The sequence below is a fragment of the Sander vitreus genome, chromosome 3, assembly GCF_031162955.1.
Source record: "Sander vitreus isolate 19-12246 chromosome 3, sanVit1, whole genome shotgun sequence".
In the NCBI taxonomy this organism is placed as follows: domain Eukaryota; kingdom Metazoa; phylum Chordata; class Actinopteri; order Perciformes; family Percidae; genus Sander; species Sander vitreus.
Window position 1 is genome coordinate 24,019,332 of NC_135857.1, and position 12,146 is coordinate 24,031,477.

The window sequence follows — 12,146 nt, forward strand, 5'->3', positions numbered from 1 at the left end:
GGAGCACCATACGGGGAATCTGCATGACAACATGTGGACATGACCCCGGCCCCCTGCTGTGGTTCAGGGAGAGTTTAAGCTGCCGTGGCATTTGCAGTGCTGTCTGTTAGTGTCAACTATGAATCTAAGGCCCCATTCTTACCAGGTATTAACATCGTCCTGAGTGATCCGATCACAGGTGGACAGCTCTAAGTACAGGTGTGAATACAGCTAGGATGCATTGAGGACACGTTGAGATCCAGTCATTCAGACCACATTTGGAGGTGGTCTGGGCCACATACTGTATGACCACATTCTTTTAGCAGTGTGTATGGTATCGGTCCTGGGCCACATTAAGGACCACCTACTCAACTAAGTGAACTAAGTACTCATTCAAAGTATTTCTCATGTCACGGAAACCACAGAGTGAATCATGTGTTTATCATACTGTTGGTGATGTCTGTGTTTTTGTTCTGGTGCTTCCCCTGAATTTACACAAACTCACAAATATGTAGGCTATTACTACAGACATTCCTGTTCTTACGTCACAATGTCTGCTGTTGCTATTGAGAAGCCGGCGAGCCTTAGTGGTCAAAGGAGCAGCTGTAAAATGGTTAGATTTCCTATAAATTCTTCACAATAAAAATGATTTTTATTATTATTATGAAGTAGCCAAATCAGAAAAATGTTGGGTCTTCATTGGCAGTAACTTAACACGACTCCTATAAGCGAACATAAAACGTTAAAATAAAGCAGCTATGGAAACTAAACTTTAAACCACAGAGATTCAGTTAGAAGCTGCTCACGCAAGAGCTTGTATTATTTCTTTTTAAATTATTATTATTTGTGAAAAAACATGACAAAAACAAAAAAGTGTGACATATATAGAAGATAAAAAGAATTGTATTGTTGACATATAATGCCACCCAGTGGCGGATTCTGCACCACTAAACTTCTAAACTTGTGCACGTGTGTTTCCAGAGACCAGATGAATACTGCCTGATGTGGGTGTCTGTGGACCTCATCTCCTTTGCTGTAGTCATAGGAATATTCATTTTCCAGAAGTAAGTACAGCCACTCCATGATATAACTGTAGTAAAGTCATTATAGTGAGTTCTTACACAAGACTCAATGTCTTGTCTGCTGGTGTATAAACACTGATCTTCTGTTTTTTTGTGTGTCTCTCTCCTGTTGTGCTCTTTCACACATGCGGAGTACATACCACCAATTACTGCTGATTTAACAAGCACCCTTCACTGACATCTCTCATTCAATGTGACACACTTTAACTCAGTAGACATCTCTCTGTCTGGAATGATCATTAAAAAATAACGGCTCATACGTATTTTAGCTGTTCCCTTGTGTTTTGATCACTTTTTTTGAAATGATTTTGCCAAATAATAACCTTCAAAGAAAAGGGTAGAAAGGACACACAATGACATGTATGTGCTATATCATTTTTTACAAGCTGTTATGATGTATTGTTTGCTCTCCCCTTGCACCTCAGTGTTGTGAAAGAGAAGATGTACTTTGTATGAGCCTCTAGAGTCTTCTATTAGCAAAGATGTGTACACCTTTTCCACTCCTCCAGTGTTTCCTCTTTCTGTTGGAGCAAGTGGTTTTGTTTGTTTCCGTGACAACTCCAGAGACAGATGGCCTGTCCTCCTGTCATCTCTGGGATGGAGGGCATTTATCTTTTTTCTTTCTTTCTTTCTTTTTTTTTTTACGGTCCGGTGCAGGTTTGCACTGTTTAGCCGAGCTCTTCAGTAGCTTCTGCTGGCTTCTAAACTGACCTTTCTTGTCTCCCGCCTTCTTTTGTCCTTCTGCCTCTTCCTCGTCCTCTCTCCTCTGCCTGATGTGCATGCTCTTCTCCTCCTCTGCTGCATTCTGGCATCTTCTCTCAGCTATCACATGATCAGGTAACTGGGTCACCTCTTCTGACCCAAAGTTTTCTCTCCTTTCACCGTCTTTCACTATCTGTATCCATCGTTCTTTATTGATGCAGTCTTCTTCCGTCTCTCTATCTTTTTCCATTCTTTCTCTTTTTTTGTCGCTCTTTATTTTGACATCACATCTCATCAGATGTTTCGCTCCACCTTACCATTGTCCTTCTATATTGTTTTTCTCTCTCACTTCTCTCTGTCTCACCGGAATCGTTGTACTGCACTGCTCCCACTTTCCTCTAGAGGGAGGAGCTCACGTCTTTGTCCCTGTGGGCTAAATAAAATGAATGCTTTCCACCCACGCAGCACAAAATACCCCCAGCATGAAGTCGCCAATGAGATCTTAATTAATTACTCCTCTTATTAAGCCAAAAGACTAAATGTCCAAAATGAAGCACGGATATGCATTCATCAAGGGAAGTGCCTCAGGATTGGCTTTTATTGATGCTGATGAACTAAGAGCTTGCCTGTTTGCATTTGTGTTTCTAAATGCCTCTGTGCATTAGTCCCAGTTCATTGGGACTAATGCTCTTCAGTTAAGTTAAGTGACATTTTCATTAAAGCAAAGACGCAGTTTTCCCAAACAGGAAATTAATTCCTCTGCCTTGACACACAAAGCTAGGTCTAGGAGTGAGCCGATGTGGAACTAACAAATGTTGATTAAATGAACACAGAATAAAGCAAATTGATCTGTATTTAATTTGACTCATTTTAAATTCAAACGGTATTTTCAATAGATGCAGGGTAAAAATAAAACCACTATTCTAATAGTTCTATCCAAAACAAACACATAATTTATTTAGCATTTCAGTTGTAACCATTAGTTTTATGAATGGGTAATGTGTCATTCAGTAATGCCTAACAGATTGGGCCATTAATAAAAACAAGTTTAGGGTTGCCACGTTGTTTAAAAATCCCTTTTGATTGATTGGACCATTTGACCACTTACCTTCTGGAAAATCATTGTGTATTAACATCAACATGATTCAGCATGTTAATGGGTTAGATTACATTGCATTTATAACTACATTCAAACAAACCGTAGTTGCAATCCAGGAATCAGTTTGCTCAAAGAAGAACTAATTCAACAGTAAAACAGAGTTAGGCTTGTACACTAACTCCATAGCTCCTTCTAAAAATGTAGATGTTATCCCCCTATGGACCAAAACTTGATACCCTGAACTGCATATTGCGAGCAGAGGCAGCAGTAGTCAGTGATATCATTATTGTCTCAAGAGGATCTCTGACCTTACCTGTGACTCCGCAGGTATCGGATGAGCGGGATGCGCAGCTACAACCCTGAACAGATCATGCTGAGCGCCGCAGTCCGGAGGTCGAGCAGAGACCTCAACGTCATGAAGGAGAAACTTATCTTCTCAGGTAAGACCGTCGCACTGAGACGAGAGGGACGTGTACATATGTGTCACTCCTGGATGTTTTTGTAGCGTGTTGTTGTCGGTTGGTTGGTTTGGGCTCCAGAACTCAGAAACAGATTCCTCTCTTTGCGCTTCACATTTTGATTTACAAAACATCTGTTAACTCAAAGATGAAGAATGAGCCATTTTGAGTTTCAGGTGCCCGGCTAGCATGTCTCTGCCTCCCAGCATGCATCTGTCCGAGTGTCTGTGAATGTCCTCGCTCCTCCTCTTCCTACTCTTCCTCTCCTCCCTGTTGAAGGTCCTCCCCAGTAGCGGCCTGTGTGTTGTGCACCACCTCCTGTCCATGCTACCACCTCCCCCACCGGCAGTGACTTCTTCCTTTTATTCCATGCATCCATTGCATCCTTCGTTACCTGCCACTTCTCTGCCTGCTATGCCCTTCTCCCCTTCATCCATCCATCCATCCCTTCATGCACCAGGCCTCCCCCACCACCCTCCTACTGGAGAAACCTTCATGTATAGGGCTGCTTATAGACGCCCCAGTCTGTCTTGACAGCCTCTAGTGCTGGGGGTCAAAGGTAAGCCATCATCAGTGCCAGCTATTTGAGGCTCTCCATCGTTTTCCCATTCATTTGTCTTTTCATTTTTCACTCAATATCTTTTTGGACCAAAGCTGAGTGTTTTCTTGCAAACTGATGTGGTGTGAAAGTAATCATCATACAGTTCACTGACTTCTTTTCCTTTATCCTTTGGCGCCCTCCAGAGGTGGGGAATGGAGTCGGCAGTGCTGAGGAGCTGTACACGGACAATGGCTACGACTACTACACCAATCGGGGCATTAGCCAATGATTGGGACTGAGCCTGAGTGAATCTACTGTAGCGAGATGGAGACGACAACGCTCTGTGCTCACATCATTCCTGTTCCAGTCTGTGTAATGTCTGATCTCCTCCTCTGTCCTAGTGAATAATGACAGACTGCTGCATCGGATGGAGAAAAACAACCACCCAGTTGCTTTGTGTACATTCTGTAAATAGTTTTGTGTTTTGCTTTTCAGACATACGGTTTATCACCCAGGACTGCACGCACTTTTTATTAATGGAATTTGCCAAATCTGTGGACTCCTCTCTCACATCTGAATACCCGAGAGGCCCCTCTGAGTTACCAAGGCCTGCTTCTTTTAAAGATGTTTCCAGATTCTTTATTTTAAGCTAATTTTCCAAAGCAGTTCCTTGTTTTTAACCACTCTTTAAATACTCGTCTCTTCTCGCAGGTGAATTTCCTTTATAAAGGGGCTTTTTACAAGGCTTTATTGCAGCATGAGACTAATCGCTAACGGCTCATTATGCTCTTGCCTCCCGTCAGCACGCCATTGTGCTGCTGTTCTTAATAGTACTAACATTAATATTTATATTTAAAGAGAAAAACAAAAAACATGAACACGCCGTTTACACAATCCTGCCTTTTCCTCCAAGTGAAATATTCACAAGGTATATGTAAGATAATTATTTCGATAAATGCTGAATGCCCCCCCCCTACTTTTGACCAGTGTATGTAACCATAATGATCATGTTGACTGATATGTGAGCTGTGCTCCCAGAGCACCAGAACAGATGAAAACGGTTTGGTGATGAAGAGTTGTGCTGTCTGTTTATGGTTCATGTGAATGTGTTTGGACTTTATTTTTTTTATAAGATGTGAACGGTGTATTGTGTGTATTCTGGCTGGGTTTTTTTTTTTTTTTTTTTTTACCCTGTGTGCAGTGCTATGTTGAGTGTGTTATTGTACATAAAAGGTGAACCAGTGTGTGAGATGCTCCAGCCAACTAAGCATTACATTTGAACAACATGACGATGAATAATAATTACAATAGCAATAGCCTGGTCAAGATGGAAGTCATTTCACTTCCTACACAGCCTCTGAATTGCAGTTACCTCTGTGGTATTTGAGTGACAACCGACAACATGCATCTACATGTTGGTTGCTGGTGTAAAACTGACTGCTGTAAGGTAAATGAAGTGGGTGCTAAATGTGAAAATAAAGCTCTAAGCTAATTGAAGGGACGCTACAGGTAACACAGGGTCAATAAACAGATTGCCTTTTGTGTTTTCTTTTTGTATTACTGTGCCTCAGAAATAAACATTAAAAAAAAAAAAAAAATCTTCTAGTTCATTTGTTGTGAGTTTTTGCTCAAGGTTTATATGGATTCCCCCTTCTTGTCTCCGGACTGACTTACGTATGGCGTATTAGGTCCATATAATCAGCATCTGAAAGATCTTAACACGTGATGAGCTTTGTGTATGTTGCCCAGAAATATGAGACTTAAAATAAACAAGACAGTGAAGAAATGTATTTTAATTGGCTAAATGCAGGTTGTAAACATTTAACTTCTTTGTCAATTAAATTTGTCAACAAAAATAGATCATAGTCTCATCATTGTTTTTCTCCTGGTAAATGATCTGTATAGTATCAAAGGCAAACATAGCCTCAAATTAGCTTCATCTTTAGTTAAGGCTCTCTTATATCACAATCTCAGTTCCAACATGAGAAATATAACATTTAAAAAGAAAAATTAGATAAAATAAATACACCTACTCATGAATGACTTTTGGCAAAAATAAGTTGCAATTTAAAAAAAAAAAAAAAAAAGGAATGTAGGTAACGAGTTCTTTCGAAAAATGGTTATATTGGACCATCTGAACAGAAATGGAAATCATCTCTCATTCTAAATGTAACAACACATTTTCTATCAAATACACAAGGCACAGTAAGCAATGTTTTAGTCCTTCTGTGGGACTACCAGTGTTGACCTTCTCTACCTACAGCAGCAAAAGCAGGCTGTTGTTCTTAACTCTGATATGCAGCACAAATATTACATAAGTGTGTAAGTCACTGCCACTTAAAGCACTATTGCACAAAAAAAAAGGTAAAGTTGGCCAACAAGTGGGCGTCCTCAAAGTGCAGCACTGAGCATGACTGTTCTTAACTCTTAAATAATGCAGTCTGTATTTCATTCAAAGGGAGGAATGGTGCTAATGATTTAAGATTTAACAGTACTGTGTGAATGTTAAGGCGTTCTTCAACATGCACTTCATCCATCAGCTGTGAACTCTGCAGCTCACCAGAGCACCTTTTTTATGAGATGAGTAGTCAGTATTGCAGTGAATTTGTTTGAATAGAGTTGTATATAAATGCATGTTTATAGAAAGGTCTCCCTCTGTCCCAATGACTTCCAGCGGACATAACATCCTCTGTGGGACACCATGCAGGGCCTCTGACGGAACCACTAGCTTATAGCGGTTCACCTCTAAACTTCAATTCAAACAATATAACAGGCCCAAGCACACTGTGTGTCATCCTTTGATGGAAAGATGTCTGCAAAACACACATCCTCATCAAATAAGGTAAAGTCCACACAACAGTTAAATGCTCCGAAAAATACTTTAATAGTGCAAATAATGCACACAACGTTTTGGCCCACAATTTGTTCGTTGTGTGCCTCATTTGCACTATTGAAGTGTTTTTGAAGTTTTTTTCGGAGCATTTAACTGTTGTGTGGACTTTTTGTCTTGTACCAGAAACTACATGGATGTGCACAACATCGTCTTTTTTGCAACACACACACACACACACACACACACACACACACAAGGAATAAATAAATAGCTGAAGATGTACTGGCTAGTCTGTAAGTCCTTTAAAAGGTTGTTCCCTGAATAGAACACCATTAAAAGTATCTACCATTAATAAGCATCATCAGTGAAGCTTAATGGATCAGTAGATACACATTTCCTCAGTATTTGTTTGTTATTTCTGCTGAAGCTTTGTGCGCAACAAAAGCAGCTGTCACTTTAAAAATGCGAACAGGACTGACCACTTCTGCAGCTGTTATCAGTCACTGTCTGTCAAAGAGGAATGTTTTCAAATATTTTTTCTGCCACCGCTGCCTTTCACAAACGAGAGCATGAGAGAACTTGAAAAACCTGAGCATCTTGCATTTCTTCCTTCAGGTGTCTTTTGTTGGCAATTTTATTTTTTTTTAATTTTTTTTTTAACTTCAGCAGATTGTAAATGTGGCACATAAGATAGCATGAAACGGTTAGGAAGTTTTTGAGGCATCCCTTTTATCTTAATAAATAACCTTGATAAAGATTAGCTGAAGTTCGTCTTGCGCAAGTGCCTGTTGGGGATTTCTATAGCGCTCACTTGTAAAGGCCAGGAGCCGCCCATGATGCCGGCCTGAATAGCCACACCTGTGACCACAGCCAGGTCAGGGTCTACTGATGTGTTGGGCTCCTTCCCAAAGTACTCCCTGATCAGCATCCTGATCCTCGGGATCCTGGTAGACCCTCCGACCAGAACAATCTCATCCACGTCCTCTTTCTCCAGGTGGCCCTCAGCTAACACCGTCTCAACGGGAGCAAGGATCTTCTGGAAAAGGTCCTTGTTGATCTCCTCGAACAGCTCGCGAGTGATCACAGCCTGGAAGAGAACCGGCGCAGGAGCCGAGCCTTCTGGTGACACGGAGCTGCCGTGGGCGTGAAGGTGCAGGGGCACCCTGATGGTGACGCTGGGTTGGAGGGTGAGGTTGAGCTTGGCGGCTTCCACGGCCTGTCGGAGACGGTGGATGTCCTCTTTGTGAGTGGGGGGGATGCCAAACTGCTGTTGGGCTCGCTCTATGGTGTACTGGAGCAACCTCTGGCTAAAGTCTTGACCTCCCAGCTTGTTGTTCCCTGCCGAAAAACACAGTCCGCTTAAGATTAGGCTACAGTTCCCTCCGGCAATAATGGCTCTTATTTGGGCAAATGCTACTTTGCAAAGTTTCAGACTAAAGATGCTAAAATTTAAGCAGATTATTGTCTGAACAGATATTGGAAAGTTTCCATATTTTTTTTCAACTGTTGAGAGCACAGAATAAAATAATATTTTAAGCCTTTAAAAAGGTGCAATATGTAATATATTTACTGTATTTAATCCAAAAATGACCCCAATGCGTCATCAGATATTAAGGAAACATGCTAAATTGAAATACTATCTTTTCTGACAACAATGCTAAGGCCAGTATTATCTCCTTTTGAATTTCCGTTCCGTGACGGAATTTCTGTTTGTGTTTTGGCCTGTGTGTTGTTATCAACTCCCCAGTTTGACAGCCAGGCCAGATTGCCAGATATACCTGTAAAAACATAAACCCAGCGCGCTACAGCTTTAACATTAGGACAGCCATGAAAAAGCAGCAAACAAACGAACAGCATCAACAGAGATAGATTCTACCAGACCTAAAAAAAAAAAAAAAAGAGGCATGTTTCTAATAGTTGTATGACCAGAGACGTAATAAAACCTTGGGTAAATATTGGAGATGTATTTGAAAGATGGAGACAGCGTAGAGCCCAAAAGGACGCCGAGTTGGCTAATTTCCTCCTGAACAGGTAAGCATTAGCTTCAGGCTAATTTATCACGGCTACAAGGGACGGGCATTTTATGTAATTTCAAGATTTGTGTACTCACATTGAATTATAGCTAGAGTACCCGAGTTGATAACTCGCAAAAAAAATTGAGACACAGCCAGTAAAGTGATCCCGACAGGTCCTGGCTAACGGCGCCATGCTAACCCTGCTAACATTACCGGAGGACCAGGCAAGCGGGCCACGGCTGTTTACAACGTGTAGCCTGTTCAGCGGCCATAGCCAACAACAGTGAGTTATTTTAAGCAAAGAGACGGGGGCTGTAAATCGGGAGGACCGTGAGTTTGCACTGTTTTTAGCGGTTGTTGCCATAATTTTAAGCCGAGAAAGTGTGTCTGTCAGTCGGGTACAGAGCTCCGCATGAGCACGGGCTTTTATGTCTGTCAATATAGCCAGCATCTAACGTTAGCTACTCCGCTGCGCTGTGAAGTAATGTCTGGCTATGCGAGACTAGCGTCTAGCAACATTGTTGTGGATGCTGCGGTCTCAGCCTGTTAACCTCTGTGAACTTTGAGTCTGGGGAGGAGGGGGCGGGGGAGACGACTCTCTCCAGTATTTTGAATTTGGGCTGCAGTAACTATTTTAAACGCTAGCTGTCAGTATTACATATTGCACCTTTAACTGGGACATGAACTGTGCAACAAAAGGTGAAGCTCCTTTTTCAGACAACAGTGGGCTCATCTCATCTCCTAGCACTAAAGTGGGTAAACACATTACCTGCCATGGCTCTGGTGAGGAACATGCCTCCCTGTTTGTTGAGCAGAGAAACATCCAGGGTTCCTCCCCCAAGGTCCACCACCAGCACATTAAACACATCCACCTTGTGCAGGCCGTAGGCCATGGCTGCTGCTGTGGGCTCATTGATCACACGCAGGATCTCCAGGCCTGCAAGACAAAGAAAAGATTGTACACGATATGCCAGTTATATTACTAATGCAGTATGTGTAGCTTGTATATGTAATGTTTTTGGGGAAGAAAGAAAGAAACTCAAATGACCTACTAGGACATCCAACATCAGATTAAAATATTTAGAGAACTGACCAGCGAGGTTGGCGGCCCTGACAGTGTAGTTCCTCTGTCTCTCGTCAAACTCTGCAGGCACCGAGATGACAGCTTTCTGGATGGGCATGTCAAGGTGTCGCTCGGCCATCTTCTTCATCTTCAGCAGCAGTCTGGAGCCGATGAACTCGGGGCTTACAGCGAAGGTGTGGTTGGTAGAGATCAGAAACTCTGCACTTCCATTGTTATTGATCACCTGGAAGAGGTGCAAAGAAACAGTGTGGAGAGATTACAAAACTGAGAGCAGACCACAGGCGATGAACATGGGGTTAGGTGATATCATCGTGATTTGGTTGAAATTTTCAATTCAAGTAGAGCTAAATCAAATCAATGAGTCGATTTTGATAATCAATCATTTTTCAACATTCCATGGTTGCAGCTTATCAAATGGGGAGATTTGTGATGTTTAACTTCATTGTCAATTGAATATCTATGGGCTTAGGGCTGTTGTTTCGACAAAATAAGTTATCTGAAAAAGTCAATTTAGGCTCTTGGAAACTGCGGCGAACATCTTTCACTGGTTTTCGAAATTGTACAGACTAAATGACTAAGACATTAATTGAGAAAGACAAACTACAGATTACTGTAGATCAAGCCTATGGTTTCATATAGTTTCTACCCAAACTATAAGAATCCTTTTATTCTGTGTATATCTGATTGCATTTAATAAAGGCTGATGAGTCTAAATGATGTAGCACATGAAGAAAAACACCACTGCTGATCAGTAAACCTGTCTGCTAAAGTGACTCCAGGAAACATAAATGATGCACCACAGAAATCACTCAATCTGCAATAACATGCAAAGTAGTTCACAGTCAGCTAACGTCAAACCAATCCCATCACGACCCACCTTAAACGGGTACCGAGCACTCTCCTGCTCCAGGACTTCCGGCTCAAATATCTTCCCGATGAACCTCTTGGCATCGTAGATGGTGTTTTGAGGGTTGCTGTCGGCCAGGTCCACGGCTTCATGTCCAGCCAGCACCGCAGTGGTGGTGAATGAGACGGCGCTGGGGATGCTCTTCCTACCCTCTTCATCTGCTATCACTTCCACCTCCCCGCTGCCCGGATGGAAGACGCCGACCGAGCAAAAGGTGGTGCCCAGATCCAGGCCGATCACTTTCGGTTTCGGGGGCGGCAAGTACTGCTGGCCCAGATAGCCAGCTAGGAACAGGGCCAGGATCACCGAACCTGTGACACGGTGACAACATGCGTATTACAGATGGACCAAACCAGTTAGCTCGTGTGTTAGCATCCAGTCCAGTCACCGATAATTACCAGAAAATATCATTCATGATGTCATTCAACTTACCAATCATAGACATTTCTCCGGACATCGTCGCACAATTGCGAAGTCACCCACAGGTTAAAATTCACAAAACGTCCGTCAGAAGCTGAAATGATGTCCGGCTTTGACAACTGACTAGCTAGTACCATATGGACTAGACTAGTACCAACAAAATACACGTCAACATTGCATGGCTCCTTGTGGATGCTGGGTAATGTAGTTAACGGCATACACAATCGTACACAATCGACGCCACGGTTACCGCACATCCAGCGTTGAACTACTCTTCCCATCAACGCTAGCGACATGCAACGTAACACGAAAGTTTCATGACGTATCCGTGTTCTCAGCCAACCAGGCAGAGCCAGGGCAGTTGACGTTGATTAAAAAAAAATGAAAAGAAAATATTAAAAGAAAATGAACCCTTGTGTCAAAATTAACACTCTTTTAGACACTGTTATTACGTTTATGTTGCTTTTCCCCCACGTTATGCTTGCTTTTTTTTTTTTTTACGTTTTTGTCGCTTATTTCAACGTTTTTGCCACTTTTTCCATTAACACCAGTATATTCACCACTAGACCTATTTATTTGCACTACTTTTACACTTATTTTTTGGAATTCATGATCAATAAACCTCATTTATATGAAATTTTCTAAATTTTGTTTAAGAAATAAGCAGAAATTATGAATGATTTTGACTAATGGTTAAGATCAGAGGAATGAAGGTAATGGATAAACACAGATCTGTCAAAGTTTAGTCAGGATAATGCTATAAAATTTAATACAACACCCAAAATTCTATGAAAATAAGAGATCTGATCCTTAATTTCCTTTGTGAAGAGCGTCTTATGGAACCATCCATGTTGTTATTTTGGGGCATTTTGGTTGAAAGAAACCCAAATTTATGAAATTTGACCCAAGGACAACATGAGGGTTAAAGAAAACAATACAAAACATTTAATACATTAAATCAGACTTAAAGTAGAACACTTTCAATTAAAAAAAAAGATTTTAACTAACGTTTGTAATTATCAAATT

At 41.6% G+C, this 12,146-nt stretch overlaps 2 protein-coding genes across 6 annotated transcripts in view; one reads left to right on the forward strand and one right to left on the reverse strand.

The window, feature by feature from the left end:
- The window catches only part of gdpd5b (glycerophosphodiester phosphodiesterase domain containing 5b), a 47,419-nt gene extending 40,679 nt beyond the window's left edge, over nucleotides 1–6,740 (forward strand). For 3 of the 5 annotated variants that reach the window (XR_013501754.1, XR_013501755.1, XR_013501753.1), the window contains 4 exons: nucleotides 961–1,043; nucleotides 3,190–3,302; nucleotides 3,497–3,879; nucleotides 4,065–4,154. Coding sequence is in view for 1 of the 5 variants with exons in the window: in XM_078246607.1 (XP_078102733.1) it covers nucleotides 961–1,043; nucleotides 3,190–3,302; nucleotides 4,065–4,150 (282 nt within the window). In the remaining 4 variants the exon portion in view is untranslated. Of the gene's footprint in view, nucleotides 1–960; nucleotides 1,044–3,189; nucleotides 3,303–3,496; nucleotides 3,880–4,064 lie in introns of all 5 variants that reach the window. The other 2 variants (XR_013501756.1, XM_078246607.1) reach the window with 2 other exon arrangements.
- Nucleotides 5,637–11,314, reverse strand: hspa13 (heat shock protein 70 family, member 13). The gene is made up of 5 exons (XM_078246608.1): nucleotides 11,133–11,314; nucleotides 10,671–11,011; nucleotides 9,803–10,016; nucleotides 9,479–9,646; nucleotides 5,637–8,032 (listed from the first exon to the last, which is right to left on the reverse strand). The coding sequence occupies exons 1-5, from the start codon at nucleotides 11,155–11,157 to the stop codon at nucleotides 7,452–7,454; spliced, it is 1,329 nt and encodes a 442-aa protein (XP_078102734.1). The 5' UTR covers nucleotides 11,158–11,314; the 3' UTR covers nucleotides 5,637–7,451.
- Between the last annotated feature and the right edge of the window lie 832 nt (nucleotides 11,315–12,146).

Coding starts and splice junctions, on each gene's coding strand:
- hspa13 (XM_078246608.1), bottom strand. CDS start 11,157: ATGTCCGGAGAAATGTCTATGATTG. Junction 10,017..10,670: donor GTGCTCGGTACCCGTTTAAG/GTGGGTCGTGAT, acceptor CACCTCTTCCAG/GTGATCAATAACAATGGAAG. Junction 9,647..9,802: donor CAGGGCCGCCAACCTCGCTG/GTCAGTTCTCTA, acceptor TTTGTCTTGCAG/GCCTGGAGATCCTGCGTGTG.